We start from the raw sequence: 23730 nt of genomic DNA on the forward strand, positions 1-23730 counted from the left end.
AATGGTTTCCAAATTAAACTCCTTAGGACTTGCTTGACATACATGACAGCACTGAGATGCAATATTTTTTAAAGCATTTTTGATACCACAGCATTAAGTGTTTTACCATCATTCATTGTGGTATAAATAGTTGACAAACTTGAATTTATAACAAAAGTATTGTCATGAAGTATAAGTTTACTTTTAATATTCTCTAAAGACAAAATTTCATTTTGTAAATGTTCAAACTTTTCTTGAATAAAACTAGCAGTCTCTTTGGAAAAACAAAACATAAGATGACGGGTTGCATCTGGACTATTTGGATTACAATTTTTCCATAGTATCTTTTTTCCACTTCTAATCTCCAACAGTACAAACACTTTACTATACACAGTGTAATCATCCACACCTTTCTTCATAGTTACTGCATTCTGAAACTCAGATTGGTCACTCTGACCATCACCACCCACTTTGCAAATAACATGTTATCACGTTCCTCCTGTGCTAAAACTTTAATAGAATTATATTCATACTCCAAAAGATACTCAAACTCTCTAGAAACTGAATGTTTGAGCATATTGAAGAGACTATATTTTACTTCAGTTTCTGAATATTTCACCTGCTCTGGAAATGTATGTGTTAAAAGTTGACGATGAGTGAATCAAGCCATTTTGATAATTTATAAAAACCATCGCAAGGTAAAACTGAATCAAAAACTTACCGTATGTTATTGAACTTCGGAATTTTCATTTACTTCACAGAATTTAGTCGGTTTTTAATAAAACTCACAGTAGTAAAAATGATTTTAAAGCATGAGGTCACAGAGGTCGCCTCAATTTTTTTGCATGGCAGTAAAGTTGATTTGCAGTAGCTATATTTTATTTAAAAAAAACGAGGCGACCTCTGTGACCACATGCTTAAATTAATCAATGTTTAAGAAATCAAAAAATCAGCAAAAAAATGCTATTCAAAAACCTTTTTTTTCTATTTCTTGTTTTACATTCAATTAAATACATTATTATTTTAATTTCGCATAAAAATAGTATAGAAATTCTACACTTATCATATATTTTGAAAGGATTTTAACAAAAAAGCGAGTTTTTTAAAACCTTAAAAAAACCCTTAAGATGTCAAAAGTTTAAAAAAACTAAAAATGATTTTTTTTTTATAGAGAATTAAAAATTGAATGCAAAAAGAAAAAACTTAAAAAGTTTAAATATGAAAAATCACTAAAAAATATGTACAAAATCCTATTTCCGCTTAGCGATGCATAGTGCAGCGGAGAAAATAGAATTAGCCTCACCATGTGCTGATCCAATATTTTGTAAATCTGTAAACAAGTTTGTGCGGTACAACTTTTGTATCCACACACATATAATTACTGTTACAAACAACAACTTTTTAGATTATAATATAGCATAATTAAATTGCGGTACATTTGATAAAACCATAAAATGTATAATACTTGATATTTGCGGTAGCAAATAGAATTAGCCTCATCAATAATTATTTTCAGTTTACTTGTATATTTTAATCTGGTGATACGTATTTGTGAGTTAGTTTTTTATTATTATTTGTAAGTTAAACAAAGACTGTGAAATCAGTGCTCATAAAGTTTTTTACATTTGGTTTTTGATACCTTAATTTGAAATGGGACGTGGTAAGCGTTTAACGAATGAAGAATTAGCAGTAATCAAAGCATACAAAGATACAGGCTTATCTAATCGGGAAATTGGAAAGAAAATTAAAAGATCTCCAAAAGTGGTTAGCAATTACTTCAAGATTGGCGTTAATTATGGAGCTTATAAGGGAAGTGGTGGCCAACGTAAAATTGATAATCGTACTAAACGAGTTATTGTACGTTGTGCTGCTGCTCAGCACATGACTGCATCTCAAATTCGTGCTGATTTACAATTACCTGTATCTGTTAAACGTGTGAGACAAATCTTACATGAAGATCCAAACACAGTTTGGAAAAAGCGTAAACCAAAACCAAAACTTACTGCTCGTCATAAAAAAGTTAGATTACAATTTGCGAAAGAACACATGTCTTGGCAAGAAGAGTGGCATCAAGTTCTCTTTAGTGATGAAAAAAAGTTCAATCTAGATGGTCCTGATGGCTATCAATATTACTGGCACGATCTTCGAAAAGAGAAAGAAACTCTGATGAGTCGTAACTTTGGGGGTGGAAATGTTATGGTTTGGGGGGCTTTTTCCTTTGCCGGAAAACTTCCACTGGCATGGATTTCAACAAAAATGAATTCACAGGACTACATTGACTTATTAGAAATAAGTTTACTTGAACATGGTGAGGAATTGATGGGTGAAACTTTCACTTTCCAACAAGATAATGCTACTATCCATAATTCAAAGCTTACAAAAGCTTGGTTTAGAGAAAAAAATATTCACGTAATGGAATGGCCCGCACGTAGTCCAGATCTTAACCCAATTGAAAATCTTTGGGGAATACTTTCTAGAAAGGTTTATGAAAATGGTAAGCAATTTGAATGCACCTTGGAGCTGAAAACTCGTATCATAGAAGCTTGGAATGAAATATTTAAAGTCATTAAAAATTCAGGAAGCAATACTAAATACTAAATGAGCGTAAAAACAAAATATTTTCTTTATTTTTTGTATATAACGTTAATGAGGCTAATTCAATTTTCTCCACAAATTGAATACTTTTAATTTTTTTTTCCATTTGGAATTAATTAAACATACCAATTTATAAACTTTTTAGTTGTAGTAGAAGTAATAAGAAATAAAGTAGATTTCATAATTGTTTACCTGCAATTTTTATTAAATTAGAACATCTCAAAAAATGTCACATTTCAATTTTAAATACCCGGTACTTTGCCGTATATTTAGCATACTAAAAGTTAGTAAACAGATCAGTATACCTGTTTACATTTATTTTGGAAATACTTGATAATTTAATTATTATCTTAATGAACTAAATAACTATACAATATATATTATATGATTTATCATGTTTAAAGTGTTTTTTTTTTTTTTTGAATTTATTTTTTTAATGTTTTTTGGATTTATTTAGTAAAAGCTTTAATTTGCTTAACTATTATTTTTTTACCACGCTGTTTGTGCTGCTCTTAACTGTTTATAACTGGTAATTTGGGTTGTTTTTTTTTTTGTGTTTTTTTTAATATATATATATTCAATGTATTTTTGTGATCTGAATTAAACTATTAACATTATTAATAATGGTTATACATATGTTTACTCTTGCATTTAAGTAAAATATTTTAAGTCTAATCAAATTTACAAGCATATCTCTTTTTTTTGGAAAAGGTTCAACAAGAAAAACTTATTGCAAATATTGCAATAAACAAATAACAGCATGCTCGACATTGAGATGGGTGTAGCATTTAAGGGGATGTGAAAAATTGTCTGGTGAGATAAAGTTGTACTTCAAAAAGAAAAAAAAGAAAAGTTTAGAGTGTTCTAGTTTAAACAAAAGGAAATGATAATATGACCTCTCAAACCTCTGAACATTTGGTTTTTAGATAATCTGGGCAGCCTGCTAAAAGAACTACGCTAAATTCATACTTTGACACTATAAACAAAGATAACATCAAAAAGATAGAGAAATCATATGCAAGGATATTTTTCCATACAGGAGTACATTTTGCATCAACCGATTCTTCTGTTTGGAAGTAATGTCATGTTAACCTTAGACCTGCATATAAACCTGCATCTAGTAAATGCATTAGTTTTTATATAAAGATTCAATTCATGTTGAAAATAGGGCCATGAAACCAATTGCTTACAAATCTTAGCCTACTACTGGTCAAGAGCAAAAAACTGACATTAATATTGCAAAATGTAGTTCTTGAGCTTGACGTTGAAAAAGTTACAAGAATTGCAACTGACACCTGAGAACTGCATGGGATATTACATATATATATATATATATATATATATATATATATATATATATATATATATATATATATATAAAATCTGAAAATGTTTTGTAATGGTTGTGCTGCCTATGCAATCATTTATTAAAAGATATTTGCCTTCTTCCTGAATTTATGAATTTTTTAGAAAAGTCTGAAAAACTGATAGCATTTCTTAAGCGAAGAATATTTCTTGTTGATCAAATTCATATAATTGTACTAAACAAGAAAATAATTTGAAGAAAATGCAAGCATTATCACGAGTAGCCTGTAATCTTGAAAAAAAAATTAGTTCTATGAATTTAGTCCACACAGGTGTCTTCTCATATATATCCAAAAAAAAATCAGAAGGATATAAACATACAAGAAAAAAATTTTTGGGAAGACTGTCAACATTATTAATTTTATGAAACCATTAATACTAAAACTAGTAGATAAACTGGAATCAGATAGTTATCTACTTTTGGAAGTTTATATAGGAGTTATTATTATTTTAATGCAAATATGGAGCAAATGTTTTGAAAGCTCTTGTTTTACTTTGATGGAACTTATTCACACACCATCCATGAGATTTGCATATTCTCTTGATCCATGAAATCATGGTGGTAGAAATGTGTATACTGAACCTTCTCTGTCCTGTAAAAGTGATCTTGTTATGGTTCTTTAGTTATTTTCAAAGTACATAGTTGAAGCAAGAGGATTTTACAATTATCAAACTTCAAAAAATGAAATGAAATCTTTTCAGAGACAATGTGCAAATCTAACACCAGATTTTTTAACAACTCAAAATGAATTAATGGATCCTGATATCTGGTGAGGAATTAAGGGTGCAAGTAAATTTCCAAATTTAGCAAAGTTTTCTTAGGTTCCAAACTTAGCAAAGGTTGATTAGTCTTTACTATTCTGACTTCTCAAGCTTCAGTAAATAAATATGGAGTTTATATAATTTTAAACATTTAAAGCATAGAAACCGGCTTGCAAAAGACAAAGCTATTGGCTTAGTTCTTATGTATTTAAATGGCACACTCCATGAAAAGGAAGTGAATCGCTGATATAATGCTTGATAATAGTGATCATGAGAATGATGAAGATGATGTTTCTGTTGATTTCACTCTAGTTGATTTATAAAAATCTTTACTTAATTACTAATGATAAGTTTAAAAAATCTATAATTTACATCATAGAAAAATGTTATTGAAACTTTGTGTAAAAGATTAATATATGTTTTTGTTTACTTTAGTATTTTTTTATTATTTATATTTCTTTTTAACTCTGTTTTCTTTGTTATTTTACTCAAAATTATTTGAAAAAATTAGAGTTTATTTTAAAGAGCTAAGTTCTACAAAAAAAGCAAAAAAACTTATTTGTTCGGAAATAAAGCAAATCCAAGGATCAAAGTCTTGTGTGAGTTTAGAGTGATGCGGGGATCTTATATTTTGCAATATATTTCTTTATAAAAAGAGTTATACCTCAGGGACCTTGCCCTCAAATGAGCATTCTACGAAAACTTTTTATTAGATTCAAACATGCAGCCGGTTTCTAAAACCACTGTTGAGCTGTTTTTGGTCTAACAAAAGCTGTAAGAGGTATTGTGAGAAGATGGACTTAAAGGAGAAACTCGCTACCCTTGTAATATTAATCTAAAGGATCAAAAATATATTAAATCTTCAGAAACTATGAATAAGTAAATTTAATTAAAATAAATTGTAATATCTTTTGGAAAAACAAATGTTTTTTTAAGTGTGCGATAACGGAAAAATTATCATTGGATTACTATGCAGAGTTTTGTTATATTGTCCGTTTGTGCCCACTCTCTCCGTCAAAAAAAAATTTTAAATCTATGTTAAAAGCAAAAAAAAAAAAAGCAATAGCACATTAAAGAAATGAACCAGGGTCACCGGCCAACAGATGCTTAATGACTTACCGATGAACACAGCTATACCAATGGTTAATAAAAATAAGTTTGTTATGTAACATTAAATATTATAATAAAACGCACAAACAAAGAAATCGAATAAAAAAACATGTTTTAAATCTTGTAACAATAGAAATCGTTAAAACTTCTTTACAAACTTGTATTACGGTTTCGCCAAAAAATCATTAAGTATAAATTTTAGTTTATATGGTATACTTTACGGTATATTTTACGGTAAACTGTATGCTAAATTTTTAGAGTACACTACTCGTTTTATTTCTAAAAAAACTTATAACGTTGCAGTTTTTGGAAGTCTTTAATGCTTGTACAACCTCGATTAGATTCTACAGTCCATTTATGAACAATTGAGAATAAAGAGCAGATTCTTTAATCCTATTACGGATTAACATCTCAGTAGCAGATAAACCTTCCAAAACGAAGAATTCGATCACTGCACGATATTCTTTTTCTTTTTTTCTTTTTTTTTCTTCTTTTTTTCCATGTTGAAAATACTGCTGAAACAAAAGGTTAAACAGCTGGTTAACAACAAATGAGTCAACAGATTTAAATAATAGTTTTTAGTGCGTTCCTATAAAAAGATGAAAAAAATTTTAAAATGTTGGTTTTTCTACAACTTTATAAGTTTCTCTTTTAAAACTTTTAGAAACAAAAAGTTTCTGCAAAATTAAATTTCAATAGTGGAATTTTATAATTGAAATTAGAATTTATTTAGGAGGAGAAACCTTTTATGAAAGTCTCTTTGTAATTCTTGAATATAATTCTTGGGAGCCCCAAATAGGCTACAGTTGGCCACCCCACCCCGACCCCCACTTTCTCCTAATATGTGTCCGCAGTATATTATGGGGAATTTTACTTTTTTTAACTTTATGGGATAAATTTTTTTACTGCGTTTTTTTTTTTTTTTTTGCTTGTTTGTTGCTTTTTTTTAAAGTGAGATTTCCTTTCATTTCCTTTCCTTCTTTTTTGTTCAAATCAAACTTCTCTTTCGTTTTTTATTTTTATTTTTTCCCCAACGACCTTTTAAAAAAACTGTTGTTAATTAGCCACATAGAGATACAAAGAATCAAATAAAGTATTCTTATCAAATTACTAGTAAGAAAATCTCGCCAAATGATTGTTACCCAGTGTTTAAGTTGAATGAATCTTTAATAGTTCATGAAAGTATCATAGCTATACTTTTAATTAAATGAAGATTTAAAATTTGCGGAGATAACAGCTATCTTCATCTTCATAAAAATTTATATTCAAACTTGTTTTGTAATTTTAACCTAAAGAAAAATTATTTCTACCCTTATAGTATCATTTTATTCTAATGTAAGAATTAACATAAACAAGGTGAAATGTTAATTGGCAACAAAAAAATGACAGTGAAACACCTGTATTATTGCAGCTTAAAAAAAAAAAATATCTAAAAGACTAATAAATTAAAAAATGAATTTCTAAAATTTTCTACAATACCAAATATTTTAAAGCTTCTGAAAGTGAAATGTGACAAGACCGAGATTATAAGATAATATTGTTTCTCCGATTTCGTTTTTGCTCCTTACACTTATGGCCAAAGATAGCAACTTCCTCGGTTTCGCCGATCTCACACGGCTTTAAAACAGTCTTTTTTGATCTTGTTTAAGGAGGAATCTTCATTAAAAACTACTTACTACTAAAAAAAGCCAGTTATTATTAGTTATCATTTGCTTGTAACTCTTCTCCTTCATCATGAGAAACATAAGCAAATTTTATTCTTCATCTCCGTCATTATCAAGTATAAAAAGAGATGGTAGGCAGATAATATTAGCCAGATAAACTATTAATAGTTTAAAAAAAAAAAAAAAAAAAAAAAAAGCAAGGAGAATAGATATTATTCCAATTTAGCTACATAAGCGCTTTCCTGAACATAGTTTTAAAAATAATTATCTCGCATTATTCCATGACCGAGATGAAAAGTGTTCATTTCACTTGAATGTTTTTTATCATGAAAAATATACTATTCTCTCATAACGAACTCATCAAATTATGCAATCATAAGGGATTTATAAATTGCGTTTATCATTTAATGAACAAGTAATCAAGTAATCAACCAATTCAGCTCGATACGAAATTTCTATTGACAAAAGCCTAAAGTTGAATAACATAATTTTAACTTATCTCAAGCTCAAATTTTATCTCCAGTGTGTATTATATTAACCAATTTTAATCTAGCTAGTTATTATTTACTATTTTCCCTAGAAATGAAAATAACAAGCTATTAGCTAATTTAGTAAATTGTTACTTAAATTTTTATTGTTAAATCCAACGATCATAAAATGGTTTTAACAACTACAGATTGTTTAAACATCCCTATTTATTATAGTAAAACAACTTCTTATAATGTATATCTGTATGGGAGAGGTAGATATATACAGTATTATTAACTGTAAAACTAATGTATATATCTAGCTATTTATTTTATATATATATATATATATATATATATATATATATATATATATATATATATATATATATATATATATATATATATTTAGAATTGAAGAAATGTACAACAGTAATGCAGTTTAAGTCTTTAATGAACATAATGATAGTGTCAATGGTTTCCTTATTTATAACAATTGAAGGAGATACTAAATGTGGCATGTGTCCTGGCCTTTATTGTGGGCGAACAATGGATAAAAACTTTTCAAACTGTTCTCTTCCATGCTCAGCTTGTGCTCGAGGATACCGAAGCAATCAATATTTCTGTAAAAAATGTGATAAAAGTTTAGATTTTTATAGTTGGTTGTATTTAGGTTTTATGGCTTTAAGTGTATGTACATTACACTTTTTTTCTATCGATGTTTACCATACAAGTATGGTTTGGCGTTTTCATGGTTTAGCTCTTACTGAATCTATTGTTTCTTTTATTGGTATGGTCTTGGTATTTGAACCACGTGGTAGTTTTGCATTGAATTCATGCAATGTTATTTCAATTAAAGACTGGTACACCGTATTTTACAATCCTACTGAGAATTTTAGCAAGAAAATACACTGCACTCAAGAAGCTGTCTACCCACTTTATACCTCAGTATATGTGTACCTTGCGTTTTGTTTGCTGACCATGATTATTTTTCGAGGGATAACAATGAGGAAATTTTCAAAAAACAATATTAAATCATTGTACGCTGGTTTATACATTTTACCAATTGTCTGTGCTGTACACACATGCTTTGCAGGAGTTATTTTTTATGTCTACCCCTACTTAGTTCTCAGTTTTTCATCTATTGGAACGGCTGTATTTCTTAGTGTAATTAATAGCGGGTTCTACAATAAACTAAAAACTTTAAGAAGTATTGGAATATTGTTTCTGTTCAGCATAGCTCATGGCTATGGAATAGTTTCTATAACAGAAATGAAATCTCCACTTCGTGATGGAGTTAGCTTGTTGTTAGTGTTTTTACCATTTTGTTTTTATATTCTTACCAGGCCATTTACAAAACCTGATAATTATAGAACTTTATGATAAAAATGTTTTCTAAATTTTTTGTCTAGTTTTATATTTAAATTCTACAAGTTCATAGTATATGCTGTTAATAACAACAGCAATTGTTTACCTCTGTAATCAAAATAATTTATAAAAAAAAAATTGATTTTTGAAAGTTGTAAAGCAAATTACTAGTGGGTTAATGTTTATAGTAAAAAAAAAATTCTTTTTTTTTTGTTTTGTTTATATTAACCTCTTGTTTCTACTTCTGTTATTGATGCATGATATGTTTGGAAACATTAGTCTATTTTTTAATTGTAGATTTTATATGCAATGAAATAGAGTTCCTTTCATTTATTGTGCAGCTCTTTTTTGTATCAAATAGTTGTCTCAAAAAACCTATGAAATTTGTTTATACATGTAGCTTCTATTCCAAAGATTTTATTGCAATTTTCTTATTGTTTCTCTTGATTAGACATAAACTTCTGTTCTTAACAAGTATTATTCTTTGTTTTAAGAGCATTTTTTGTTGGTGTATGTTTTAGATCTAAGTTATTTCAGTCTTTTGCATTTAAGTGTTTTATTCCTTGATTGAAGACTTATGAGAAAATTTTGCTTGCTATTTTATAAACAATATGAGTTATTAGATAAGATCTGCATCTATACTAAGTAGACATTATCAAGTGATATATTTTGCATCAGTTTCATAATTTTTCAAGCCTATTTAGATTCATTACTAAATGCAATATAGATCAGACATTTTTAAATAGATAATTATTTGAAATGATTAATAATTATTACTTCAAATAATTATGATAATTATTTGAAATTTTGAAAAAAAAAAGTGTTATTGGTTTTAAAACATTAGTTTTTGATTGCCCTTTAAATATAGAGTTGAATTATGTTATCACTCACACGAAAAGAATTGTATTCCACAGTATTTGCTCAGCAGTTTTCACCTTGCGGAAACTACTTAGTTACTGGTAATAATTATGGAAAAATAGCTGTCTTTAACATTACAGATGCTTTGTCGGCAACTGCATCACTTAAGTGTAAAATACCTATGCATTGCTTTCAAGCTCATGAAAGTTACATTTATTGCTTTATCACAACTGGCAGATATTTAATTAGTGGAGGTTCAACAGAAATTCATGCATGGGTCTGGAAGGATCTGATTCATGAAAAGGTATTCATTTTGATTTAGTAAATATTGAAAACAAAACAACTCAAGAAACAGTTTTTGTTACTTGTAACAAAGCATAATCTATGATGAGCGCACAAAGTATTTTATCAGTAAAAATCAAAAGCTTTTAAAAGTAGCATTTAAATCTTTTAGTATGTATTCTTAGGTGATCTAAGAGAACTTTGTAAAGGTTGCTGTAAAGTATTTCCTTGACATAACTTTTTTAATTTTAACATATAATTTGTTTAATTAGATAACATAATTTAAAAAGTTTTTGTCTGTTACATCCTGAAACTTATTTCTAAGCTTTTTTATTGATATTATATCTTGTATAGATTTGTTCAGTATTATGCTATTTTTATATCATGATGCTATATATTTACTATTTTTTTTATATATTTACTATTTTTATATCAAAGGTGCTTTTAAATTTGCATAGCACATATTTTGTCCCTAAATTTGTGCGTTTTAAATTTGCAAAGTAAAGTTAGAAAAATCCCTGTATTTGGTTATTGATACCTTTTGTTGTCTTATGTTGATAATGTGTAGTTGGAAACAAGGAGAAAAAAAAGAGAGGAGTTTGATTTTTGTTAATAGCACTCATGTAATATGTTGTATGCAGAGATGAAGTAATAAAATGTAAAATAAGCTTCTTTAAGAAAAATTGGTTTAACAGACTTTTCTATCTGTACTAAACTTTTGGCATGCATAGCCAAAGTGAGATACTCTTTCAAACTTTTCCTACACAGAAAAAAAAAAGTAGCTCAAATAAAAAGATTGAATTAAATTTTTTTCTAAACAACTTAAATGGCTAGTTATTGTATTTTAAAAATTTTTCTATTGACAAATTTTTCCAAAAAACTCCCAAGCAGTAAGTTCATCCATGTGTATGGGCTAAGTCTTAAAAATGAAAAATTGTTTTTTGAAAAAATTTCAGAAAGCTAGTTTGGGTGTTGCCCTACACATATAATGAGTTATAATGAAGTATTTAGACATTTTAAGCTATGCAATCAGCAAAAATTGTTACTTCAATTCATTATTAAAAAAAATTAAGTAAAATTAATTTTGTTGTGACTATAAACTAATATAAGGTGAATTAATATAGAAAAAGATAACAGTCTTTTCTAATATTTTTCAAAAATGTTAGCAAATTTTAATCTAAAAAAACTCAATTAGCGGTGCGCAAAAACTAATGTTGCATGAATTTTAACTTAAGATGATGCCTTGCATTATTTTATTTATTCTTAGTATATATTTAATTTATTTCTAATTTATTTTACCTAAATAGCACTTATATCAATGCTTTATTATCAAAAACTAATTTTTTTGCATTTTAAACTTCATTACAGAATTGAAATATTCACTAGCTTGAGGTTTTAAAGTAAGCATTGGCATTTGGTTTTTTTTTTTGTTAATAATGAATAAAGTACAAAGTTCTATAACAATCTTTTCAGATAAATCAAACTTTTTGTAGTTACCAGTACTTTTATGGGTTTAAAGCAGTAAAAAATTATGTTGTGGCAAAAACTAAATATATAAATTAGTTGAGATTTGCTTTATTAATTTGCACTTTATTTGTTATTATTTGTTGTTAATGGAAAAAAAAGTATTGATGCCTATTTCTAAAGAGTCCTAATTGTTCTAAAATGGGTTTTTGAATGTTTTTACTTTGAAAAAGAATGATTCCAAAATTAAAACTTAAGTTGTTTGTTAGATACTAGTTTGATTTTCTGTAAGAATTTAGATGCTTATATGCACATGTTGGAAACTTTTGTGTCTTAGCAATGGTGCATAGTAACAGTACGTAATGAGGAATAAACCGTGAATGCCACTTTTTTAGTCACCTAAACCAGCTTGGTCTATTCATCCACCTAGCAGCAACCCATTTGATATTCCAGAAACCAATTCACTTGCAGTTAATGAAGCGAACAACACTTTAATTGCAGGTTGCGGTGATAGCAATCTTTATGTCTACAACATAGAAACACGAGACCTTTTGAAAGCAATAAAAGGACATTCAGACTTTATTCATGCTGTTGGATATCTAGGAAGAAGCCATCAAATAGTAAGGTAACTAGTTACATCTTTTTTTAGGTAAAAAAAGACTGAAATTTTGTTTGCATAAATATTAGCTCTTGATCCTTTTTTACAATTTACAGTGGTGGTGAAGATGGGTTTGTGAAGTTTTGGGATGCAAGATCCTACAAGTTTGTGGAACAAATAAATCCAAGTACTCTTGAGACAGCTAGTAGAGAAACAGTGGGGCATTGGGTTGCTTGTTTTGATGTAGACCAAACAGAAGAGTGGATGGTAAGTGTAGTTAGTCTTTTTATAAGTTATTAAGGTATTTAATATTTAATTTCAAACTTCATTTCTATACTAAATAGGTATTTAAATAAGTATATGTATCTCTACATATTCATATAAAATTAAACCCCATAACTATTTGTATCCAGACAAACATTTAGTTATGAGTTTTGACAAATTTTTTTGCTGAAATTAATACAGAGTTAAAGAATTTTAGAAAATTTAAACATGCTTTTACTAGTTTTTCTGTTTTGTTTTGTTTTATAAAAATTGTTCATATTCCAGATCTTATTACCGAATTTTCAGGAAGTTCAATCTTCCACACCATTCTAGATGGGGTTGGAGATTTCTGGTATGTTCTAGATCATTCTAACCATCTATTTAAAAGAAAACCTATTTCCCTGTTAGTCTCTGGGTAAGCAATGGTAAAATACAAATAAATTAATGATAACTTCCAGTTTTAAATTTTGGTTTCACACAACAAATTCGAAAATGATAAAGATTTTTTATTTTCTTTAAAGCTTTGTATGGAAACTCAAGAAGTTTCATTCTATTAAAAATCTAAAATGATACAAAAGGATGCATGCATTTGGTTAAGAAAAATCTAAAGACCACTATGATTACCATCCTGAATAAAATAATTAATCCTGGTACCAATATTTTAATGCTGACATTCTAACTAGCACTGTCTAAGGCTAGGCTCCATGAACTAGCCTAGGTGGACTCCATTACTTTAAGACAGGAGAAGAAACTCTCAATTGAGTGAAGATGTCTTTGATTTTGAGTTTTAACTTAAAAAAAAGTTTTGAGTGTTTTGAAAAGAGGATAAGAGGTTTGTTTGTTGAGAAAACAAGAAACATACCTTAATTGTCATTCCTAAAATCATGTCAGTTTGAAGCTTATTCCAGCAATTTCAGATAATCTGTCTTCTATTTTAAAATAAAGAATATTTTGATTTCGTTTATCTTTTTAGGTGTGTGGAGGAGCTGCTCATTCATCGGTATGGCATCTGCGATCAAAAACTGCTACAGCTGTTCTACCTACTCCAAATTCATGTGCTCAAGTTTCAAAGTTTGAAGATGACTATATTCTTATTGCAGGGACTGAACCAGTTGTATCTAAGTGGTCTATGAATGGCGAGTTGCGCTCAACGTTTCCCTGCACTCCTGATTCTGTATACTCTCTTGAGATAAATCGAAAGCTCAACCGTGTACTTTCTATCGCTGGCAGCTCTTATAACATAGATATAAGCACTAACTTTGAATATAAGTCATTTTCACTTACATTTAAAAGTTGAAGACGATATACAGCGAATCATTTTATAATAAAGTAACTAAGGCCATTTGTCATCGAAAAATAGTGGGAAAAAATGAAATTGCTAATTCGAGTTCATAAAATCCCAAACTTCATTCAAAAATAAATAAAAAAACTGTGAACTATTTTGCTATTATAACGGATTTAACTTTGAGTTACGTGTCAGCTTTATATGTTAAAATACGTTATTAAAAGAGGATTTTTAAGTTTTTCAAAAATTTTGTTTTTATGCCTACTTAATGACTGCGATGTTTGGTGCTTACTCCTGTAGAACTAAATAATGACTGCGAAAATTTGACTGTTCTGATTTCTAAGTACGATTTTTGGGTTCAATATCCAAAAATCTACTAAGTTTTACATTTTATGACTAACATTTCTCTTAATTTTTACCAGTTTTTTAAGTTCAACATTTTGAGTCTCCAAAAGGCTTCCGATAGACGTAGGACAAACTTGTATTATGTGCAAACATTATTGAGGAATCGAAAACATTTGAAAGGTAATAAGTATATGTGACCGGCTGGGAATAAGGTACCATTAGTGCAGTAGAATAGAAGTTGAGGTCAAATTTTAGCTATTTTTATTCTTGATGTTTTCGCTCTGTATGAGCACAGAAGTATGTTTTGCGCAATTTTTTAGATTTTTTTTTTTATCACTAATTATTTATCAACAAAAAGTCATAATATAGAAAAGGTACCATAAATGCATATTTGAATAGTATTATTTGTAAATTTAACATCTCCAGAATTTGCAGTAATATCATTGAAATTTTTTTACAATAATGCTAATGACTAAAGCGAACACATTGGCACTATTTAGTCCATCTTACACTTTTGGTACCTTTTCTCCCAGTCGGTCACATAAAAAGATAAGAAAGAATTAAAAGGGATCAAGAATGGGACTTCCAGAAACTCCCCATTTTATCTTTAGATAGTTTGTATGGTAGTGTTCATCACTAAGAACTTCTATTATTATTTTTTATGTTATAACATTTTAGATATTAGCTTTTAAACCATTTAACTCATTGATACAATAAATTTCACAATGAAATGTTAGTTTGCGCAAATATCAACTTTAGGTAGTCCATACCACGTGGAATTTTTCGAATTTTAAATGTTGAAGCCTTACTATCGACATCAGATATCCAAATATTTATTCATCTTAAATATAGTTTGATTGTAAGTGATAGTTCACCTCCCCCTTTGTATGTTGTTGCTGTATGCGTGTTTGCTGTTACGTATATATATATATTTTTTCATAGAAAATTAGCTGATATTAAAAAATATGAAAGTGTGTGGATGAATTTGTCGGAACACCAATTTTTTGGCAAATCAGCTCAAACTTTCAAATATTAAAATATGGTATATCTAATCTTTACCGTAAAAAAAGTTAATATCAGGGTCTTAGTGATCTTTTTCAATATTTTATTGATTCCGAAGAATACAAGGTTAGTTTCAATTATTAGTTTTAGTTAAATTAAAGTTTAGTTTGTTTAATCGAGATTTATTCGTTTTATCAGTTGTTTGGTCTAATCGAGATTATACTATAATTAATTGTATTTGAAACTTGCAAAAGTTGAAAAAGTTTAATCTTCTAAAACAGAAAGTAGTTTAAGAATCTCTAGAATTTTTTACTTAAAATTAGTTTAAAAAAAAAGTCAATAATGATTACAATAAAAAAAAATCAATTCGAAGAATAATTATGAAGAAATTTGTTATTAGAATTTCAAGGATGTATGAATAATGGAAAAGATCTTTAAAAAAAAAATGGTGGCTTTTAAACCCGGAAAATTTTAAAATTTACTTGTTAAATAAACTTTATTTCGAAGTAATTTTTTCTGAAAATAAAACTGATATGTTTTTACAAAAAACATTTTCAGACATTTTCATTTCATCTGTTTGCTTCGCTTAGTTTAAGAACATCGCAACGTAGCCCTGAACCTTATGGCCTTTTAAAAAATTTAAATACAATGATATTTTATTTACTTAAGAAAAATTGTTTTGTTAGAAATAACGTTAGAACTATTGCTCATTTAGAAAAAATATTTGAATTTAAAGATTAAGAATTCTTTTCTTTTTTTTTTTTAATATTTTAATTTTGCAAGATGCTGATAGTTATAAAGATAAATCCAAACAAACAGCTCTAGATTTTAATCATCTGTGATCGTGACCTTATACGGGTTTATAACACCCTTTTAAAGCAATATCAATATGAACTTCAAAAGTTTTCCAGCTCTTTATCCAACCGATAAATATAATTTTCTTGCGGTTGAAACTTCTGACTCTTTTGAGCTTCATAGTTTTCTTTGCTTTAACTAATCAGTGTTGAATAAAAGTATTTCGCTCAACTTCAGCTAAAATAAATCTGAAAAAAAAAAAGAAAAAAATGGATTTAATAATGGAAGATATGAGACGCGTATTGTCAATAAAAACTAAAGCAAGACACGACAGTATTTTTGACCAATATAGCCGCGTATTTATGCCAAAGATATTGTTTTTTTTCTCGTTATTAGTTGGTGTGAATTGGTACTTCGAAAAGTTTACATGCATTATACCCCAAAAACTTTTTTTATCACGTCAGTTTATAACTGATGTGTGTTGGATTAATGGTTTTTACATTTACCAGAACATGACATCTAGAATGACGCCGTACTACGGCATTCCTGAACTCATTAAAGAAAATGGTATGACAAGTGGCGGAAATCTATGTGAAACAGGAAAAACCAAAAATTGCATTCAAATGATGAAGTTTTATTATATTCAGTATCAATGGTTTCCCTTTTTCATGGCATCCTTAATATTTTTGTATTTTATCCCCCACATCGCTTTTAAGATTGTAAACGCAGACTTGGTAAGTATGCAAATAGTAAAATTTAATTATCTCAAAAAGAAGCCCCATATATACATATATATATATCTGTACCTCGGAGGGATGCAACACTATGTCCATTTTCACAACTTTACAGGAGAGGAGTTTTAAACTTTTTTTCAACAAAAAGTGTTATTGGCACAGGACTTGGTGTTGTTTTAAAACATGCTATATCCGGTTCTAACTGGTTTTGAACATAGTGCTCTATTCCTCTAAGAAATATGAGAAAAGCTGATTTTAACTCTGTAATAAAGTCAATATGGAAAAAAATGGACATAGTGTTGTATCCCTCCGAGGTACAGATATATGTATGTATGTATGTATGTATGTATGTATGTATGTATGTATGTATGTATGTATGTATGTATGTATGTATGTATGTATGTATGTATGTATGTATGTTTGTATGTATGTATGTATGTATGTATGTATGTATGTATGTATGTATGTATGTATGTATGTATGTATGTATGTATGTATGTATATTAGTTCAATGAATACTTTGTTTAGTTTCCCAAACCTATATATTATCTATTTGATTTTTTTATTGCAAAGCAATTAGAGATTCTGATCAAAATTTAAAATTAAATCTCAGAAATTTGACATAAATTAAAAATTTCTTCTTTAACAACTTAATTTGATTTTATTGTTAAAAAAAAAGGTGTACAATCTCTAAGAAATCAATAAAATTTTTTAAAAATTTCTTTTGCTAAAAATTTTTATTCAATGTTGTCTTTAAAGTTATTATCATCATTTTTTAAAAAATTTATCACAATTGCAGACTTTATTTTAGAAATCTTTATTTCAGATTACACTGAAGAATGCAATTAAGATTCAATCTTATGAAGAGATATCCAATACTTACTTTAACATAAAACTAAATACTCCCTTACGCATGTCCTTCAAAGTTTTTGGAAACGTTTTCGTCAAGATCGCATATATTCTTGCAAATGTAGGGACATTTCTTCTAATTGACCATACCCTTGACCGAAAATATCTGAAATACGCGAGCTATTGGTTGTCCTGGACACTCAAGGGCAATTCTGAAATGTTTGATTATTCTAAGTTCAGAAAGTCATTTCGAGCAGGTGAGATGTTGCTTCCAAGCTTTGGGTTGTGCGACGTCCAAACATTATCCTCGGATATGAAAGAATCTAGTTCAAATAAATACAGGATAGTTTGTGAGTTTTCTGCACATATTCTATATCATTACGCTTTGATTTTGTTATGGTTTTTCATCGTTATTGGAATAGTTTCTTCGGTATTGGGGTTAACAAACCAGCTTGGGAAATATTTGTTGATTCTCTATTTGTACCCTAATAAAAACAAAAACACTGGAGACGTTCTAAAAGCCTTGTCGCTAAGAGAAGAAGAGTATTTAGATTATATTCGCTCGAAGAACATTGCGCTTTACGGTTTGCTTTTAAACAAACTTCGTCAAGAAAGATTGGGAGAAAGTAGCGATGCACCGTTTATCGAAATCCTAAAGAAACAAGTGCTCGAGATTCGCAATCAGGTTGAGAGTATCGTTCAGAAACGAACAAATGAAATTAATGAATGCTGAATATGTTCTGTGCTGGAATTCTACAAATATATATGAGATTTTCTCTACTACATTCTTAATGATGCTAAAACATACATAATAACAATGATGTTATTTTGAAGTAAGATTACTTAACAGAACGAAGTATACTTGTATCAAGACAAAAAATATATAAAGTTTTGAAAAATATAAGTTTTTCTAAACGGCCCTTTTTTTTTTCTATTTGATTTACAAAATTAAAATATTGAATTTTAGTATACGAATTGAGTATGTTGAAACTAAATGTAGATGATATAAGAAAACATTTAAACATTTATAGCCAAAAAGGAATTAAGAAAGTATTTTCTGTTCCAGGCTTCTTTCAGAACTAGATTGCAATTGAGCATCTTTCTTCCAATTTCACGCAAAAAAATGAATAAAAACAGGTTTTTAACCTTTCTAAATCGGGTTCAGTTCACTTTGGTGTCGTGTAAAGGCTGGCTAAGATGAGTGAAAGATCACGTTTAAAGTGTCTTCAATAAACGAGAAAAATTTTCCCCAACGAACTTTGACTAAAGTGTTTCACTAACCATTCAAATAATTTGTAACATTTATTTTTGAAACTTTTTTTATCTTTGAATATATCACATTTCTCTGGAAATTTTTTATATAAGTGCAATAAGTAAAAATTCATTGATTGTTGATTATTTTTAGTCATTTCTTTCACAAACACATACAAACTTCACCCCCCCCATGCTTTTTTATAAATAATTTTTTAAAATTGAAACTAAGAAAATTTACATTAAAGAAAAAGAAATTTGAAACAAGATCAATTCTACAATGACTTGCTTTTACAACACAGATCACCATGAACTGAGTACTAAGTTCAAAAAAAAAAAAATGAAACAAATCATGAAACCTCACATTAAATTACCCTTTAAATGTTCTTAAGTTCTTAAAAAATATAAATACATTAAATTCAGACGTGACCATCTTACTTTGAGATAAAGTATATGAGATTTAGATCTCTGTTCACTAGCGCTGATATTCATCTCGAAGCGAAAGACTTTTTTTGATTGTTAATTTATAAGGTAAATATAAAAATCTGTGGCGATGGCAACAATTCGTCATTCTTTATTCGCTCAATCTCAAGATGTTCACGTTTTATTGTAAACTTCTCTCGATAAAAATTTATTTTTCGCATAACAATATTTTGTTGTCATGCAGTGAAAAAAAGTAAAAAAAAATTGAAATCTGAACGCTCAAAGTTTACAAAGCAGTTTTATTTAATTTGAGTGACAATAAATCTTTTGATACCCAGATTACTGATTGGCTGAATGACCAGCTGATTGGCGAGCTATTTTACTAAAATCTCTTTGGGGTTAATGTCAGTGGCATTCCAGGAGCAGGTTTATAAACCTACTATTATTAGGAATGGATGTTTTCATAAAAGATGTGAAACGTATATTGTCAATACAAATTAAACCCCGTCAAGATGGATTATTTGATCAATACAGCCGAATATTTATGCCAAAAATATTGCTGCTATCATCACTCGCCGTTGGGGTAAACTGGTATGTTGATAAGCTGACATGTACTGTATCAGAAAAAGTTGAATTCTCACACGAGTTTATTAACGAAGCTTGTTGGATAAATGGGTTTTATATATATCAAAATATGACCAATAAGATGACTCAATACTACGGCATACCTGGAGATATAAGTAAAGATGGTCTTTCTAAAGAAGATGGAAGTTTGTGTTCTGTCAAAGAAAAAGGTCAAATTTGTGTCCGTATGGACAAGCTGTATTACATTCAGTATCAATGGTTTCCCTTTTTCATGGCTTCATTAATGATTTTGTATTACATTCCTCACACTGTTTTTAAAATTGTAAATACAGATCTGGTAAGTATCAAATAAAATCTGATTATAAAGTGAAAAATAATAGTGCCTGTCATGTTTTCGTTTTTGACATCAACCTTTAGTTGCTTAAATCAAAATATATTTTCAATGAGGAGTAATTACTAAAACTAACCCACTTTTGTTAGAAAATGTTTAAAACACCCTTAAGACTGGTAAGCAATTTTCTTGGTGGTAACTACCACTACGCAAATATGACGTAATCTATATCCAATCTAAAAAATCTTTAATGATTTTTACTATTAAAACAGAGTTGTTATTTTATTAATTTAACGCACAACAATTTTATCGAATTTGATAACTATGCACATCAGTAGTTTTAATGTTAATGAAATTAATGACTTAAATATTAACGTCTAAATTTTAGCTGAATTTCAGAACGTGCGCAAACCGAAATGATTTTGGGAAATTTATCAACAGTCTTGATTTGAACAATCCGCTCATTCAAATGTTTAACGAAATATGTTTAATAAATATTGAAGAAGAAACACGTTAAAAAAATAGAACTTTTTGTAAAACTTTCTTTTTATTTTTTTTTTTAGATAACTCTTAAGAATGCAATCAAAATTCAATCGTGTGAAGAGGTTTTTAACACTTATTTCAACATTAAAGTAAACACAGCTTTACGCATGCGCTATAAAGTGTTTGTTAATACTGCAGTTAAAATTGCATACATTTTTTCAAACATTGGAACGCTTCTCCTTATAAACAGCAGTCTTAACGGAGGATACCTGAGCTACGCCCGCAATTGGTTTCGATGGACAGAAATGGAAAGCTCCTTAATGCTCGATTATTCAAAATATAGAAGCACATTTCGAGCTGGAGAAATTTTACTTCCGAGCTTTGGATTATGTGATATTCAAGAGCAATGGATGGATGAAGTCAGTAGTAGAGCTAATGAGCACAAGTTGATTTGCGAGTTTTCAACCCACGTGCTATACCATTATGTTTTAATCTTGCTATGGTTTTTCATCGTTATCGGAATAATCTCTTCGGTGTTAGGGCTTTTTTACCATGTAACAACTTATTTGTTAATACTTTTACCGTCTATGAAAAAAGGTTTGAAGACCGGATCGGTCTTTAAAACACTTACCTTAAGAGAACAAGAGTATTTGGAGTATATACGCTCGCAGAACATGGCCTTATACGGTTTACTTATCATCAAGTTACGCCAAGAGAGATTAGAAGAAAGTTGCAACGTATCTATAGACATCTTGAAGAAACAAGTTCTCGAGATCAGCAGCCAGCTTGAAAAACTTAATAAATAAGGATGCAAAGTTGAGAGGTGAAAATGTAAGGTTTTTTTGTTGAGTTGTTAATGAGTTCATTTCTAAAAGCACAATAGCTTGTTTAAACTTAAACTAATTACGAAAAAAGAAGAATAAAATACTCGACTGACATCTTTTATAAATTTACTAACATATAGTTTAATGGTTTCTTATTTTAACAAGAGTTGTTTAATTTGTAAATACGCTTTTTTAATTTATGTAGAACCTTCTAACATGAATTCCTTGTTAGAGCATTATTTTTTTTGCTTGTAGTTTGTAAATTCAGTTGTAAGCTCTATTAAGTTAGAACATCTAGATGCGATGTTTTGTTGTGATATTTTGATGTAAGATCTGTTTAATATTTAGTTTTACATTCTTGAAAACAAAACGTTATAGTATGAGACGATTAAATACAGCAAGTGAGTATTTAAATAAGAAATTGAGCTAATTAACGTTCTGTTTGATAAAAAAAGTTGATGATAATTTAAATTAAAGTTATAGAACCAATGTTGCCTAATGGCTCAAATTCATCTGATTTCCAAATTAAACCAAGGCTACATTTACACTTAACCTGTAAACAATTGATAAATTCTTTCGGCCGTTGAGAGTGTTTGGAAAAATTTTCGTGTAATTGTTTTAATGAAAATGTATAAAACTAGATTAGAAATGTTATGTGAGGTCTTCACAATACTTGTTTAAAAACATAATATATCAGTAAACTTTTGGTAAACTTTCTTGGTAAACTTTTGTCAATATTATCTACATAAATTCATCTATGTTAAATGGTAAAACAAACTTTTACCGTAGGGGAGACCGGGGCGTATTTGCAATACGGACAAGTTGCAACAGTGCCGTTCATAGGATGATTTTTGGCTTTTATTCCCAACTCTTTACATTATTTAACAATACAGACAAAATGTCTGCTAAAAAAAAAAACTTATAGTAATGATAAATAATCGCAAAATTTATTTTTATTTCTTTATTTTTTTTTATTTATATATATAAAATTCTAACTTGAGTTTTGAAATTTTTTTTTGGTTTTATTGTAAACTAAGAAATGATGACTAGAATTATTAAGGACCAGACTTTGCTAAAAAGAATTCTAATAAACGATAAAGTCTGAGAAATTCGCGAAAAATTTCGAGAAGTTCGGAAAGAAGAAATTTTTTTTTTCTCGTTCTCAAAATTCACCGAAAAGTCGGAACTAAAAACTCTTTCTCGAAACCTTTGGGTTCTTTTCGTCTTGTTCGACGAATTTCGAGAAATAATTTTTCACCCGACTAAAACTCAACTTTTTCAATAAAAAGTTAAGTTTTCAAAAAAATTTAACTTTTACCGAAGGAATAATTAAAATCGATCAGCTACAAGTAAAGTTAAATGCAATCAGAAATATAAATATTTAGCAAAAAATAATAGTAATATTGTTACTTTTCTTGTTGTTGCTATTATTGTTGTTGCTATTATTGTTGTTGTTGTTGGTGATGCTTTTGCTGTTGGTACTGCTATTGTCGTTGCTTCCTTTTCCTGTACAACATGCCTTCCTGTACAACATGCCTTCAATTATACCTTTTATTATACCTTCAATTATACCTTCAATTATGCTTTTCCTGTACAACATGCCTTCAATTATAGCTTCTTTACAGAGTGGACCCATGGTTCTTGCTTTAGCTTTGGCTGTGGTGGGTTGGCCTGCCTGCATGTCCAATGCTTTGTTTAAATTTGTTTATCTGATGCTTCAGAATATCCTCCTCTCACACGACCGTGATCTTCTCTTCATCCCGAGTGCCAAACTTCAGGTGTGTTTTGGGTTGCACATGTTAAACATGGTGTAAACAAAATACAAATTAAAAATTCATTAATGCAACCACTTAAAAAAAAAAAAAAACGACATTTCTTATTTCACATTTATTTCGTTTACACGCTTTATTTTAATTGAAAAATGTGTGAGTCATTTTACTAATTCGTTTTGTTAAACAGAAAACGCTTAATCAAATGCAAGTAAAACTTATTTTAAGGATCGAAAGAAGTAAAAATAGTATTGTTCAATAGAATTTGGTCAACTAGG

At 28.7% G+C, this 23730-nt stretch overlaps 4 protein-coding genes across 5 annotated transcripts; all 4 read left to right on the plus strand.

Annotated features, from left to right (window-relative positions):
- The first annotated feature begins 8348 nt into the window (after positions 1 to 8348).
- Positions 8349 to 9760, plus strand: LOC145191296 (JNK1/MAPK8-associated membrane protein-like). The gene has a single exon (XM_080068361.2). It carries the CDS (start codon positions 8378 to 8380, stop codon positions 9323 to 9325), a length of 948 nt encoding a protein of 315 aa, XP_079924487.2. The 5' UTR covers positions 8349 to 8377; the 3' UTR covers positions 9326 to 9760.
- Positions 9761 to 10145: 385 nt separating this feature from the next.
- LOC145191295 (THO complex subunit 6 homolog) lies at positions 10146 to 14308 on the plus strand. The gene is made up of 4 exons (XM_080068360.2): positions 10146 to 10472; positions 12310 to 12539; positions 12629 to 12779; positions 13750 to 14308. The coding sequence occupies exons 1-4, from the start codon at positions 10188 to 10190 to the stop codon at positions 14071 to 14073; spliced, it is 990 nt and encodes a 329-aa protein (XP_079924486.2). The 5' UTR covers positions 10146 to 10187; the 3' UTR covers positions 14074 to 14308.
- A 2019-nt stretch (positions 14309 to 16327) lies between these two features.
- On the plus strand, positions 16328 to 18701 carry LOC149882100 (uncharacterized). 2 transcript variants are annotated; one of them, XM_090067164.1, is made up of 2 exons: positions 16328 to 16937; positions 17764 to 18701. In XM_090067164.1, exons 1-2 carry the CDS (start codon positions 16473 to 16475, stop codon positions 18517 to 18519), a joined length of 1221 nt encoding a protein of 406 aa, XP_089923290.1. In that variant the 5' UTR covers positions 16328 to 16472; the 3' UTR covers positions 18520 to 18701. The 2 variants fall into 2 exon arrangements, with proteins under 2 accessions (XP_089923290.1, XP_089923291.1); XM_090067165.1 differs by lacking the exon at positions 16328 to 16937 and adding an exon at positions 17111 to 17251.
- Positions 18702 to 19629: 928 nt separating this feature from the next.
- LOC145191797 (uncharacterized) lies at positions 19630 to 21987 on the plus strand. Its single transcript, XM_080068976.2, has 2 exons — positions 19630 to 20382; positions 20940 to 21987. Exons 1-2 carry the CDS (start codon positions 19912 to 19914, stop codon positions 21663 to 21665), a joined length of 1197 nt encoding a protein of 398 aa, XP_079925102.2. The 5' UTR covers positions 19630 to 19911; the 3' UTR covers positions 21666 to 21987.
- Positions 21988 to 23730: the final 1743 nt, after the last annotated feature.

This window comes from Hydra viridissima, unplaced genomic scaffold, assembly GCF_058129835.1.
Source record: "Hydra viridissima isolate aposymbiotic clone 2 unplaced genomic scaffold, HvirCarnegie_v1 scaffold_11, whole genome shotgun sequence".
Lineage (NCBI taxonomy): Eukaryota > Metazoa > Cnidaria > Hydrozoa > Anthoathecata > Hydridae > Hydra > Hydra viridissima.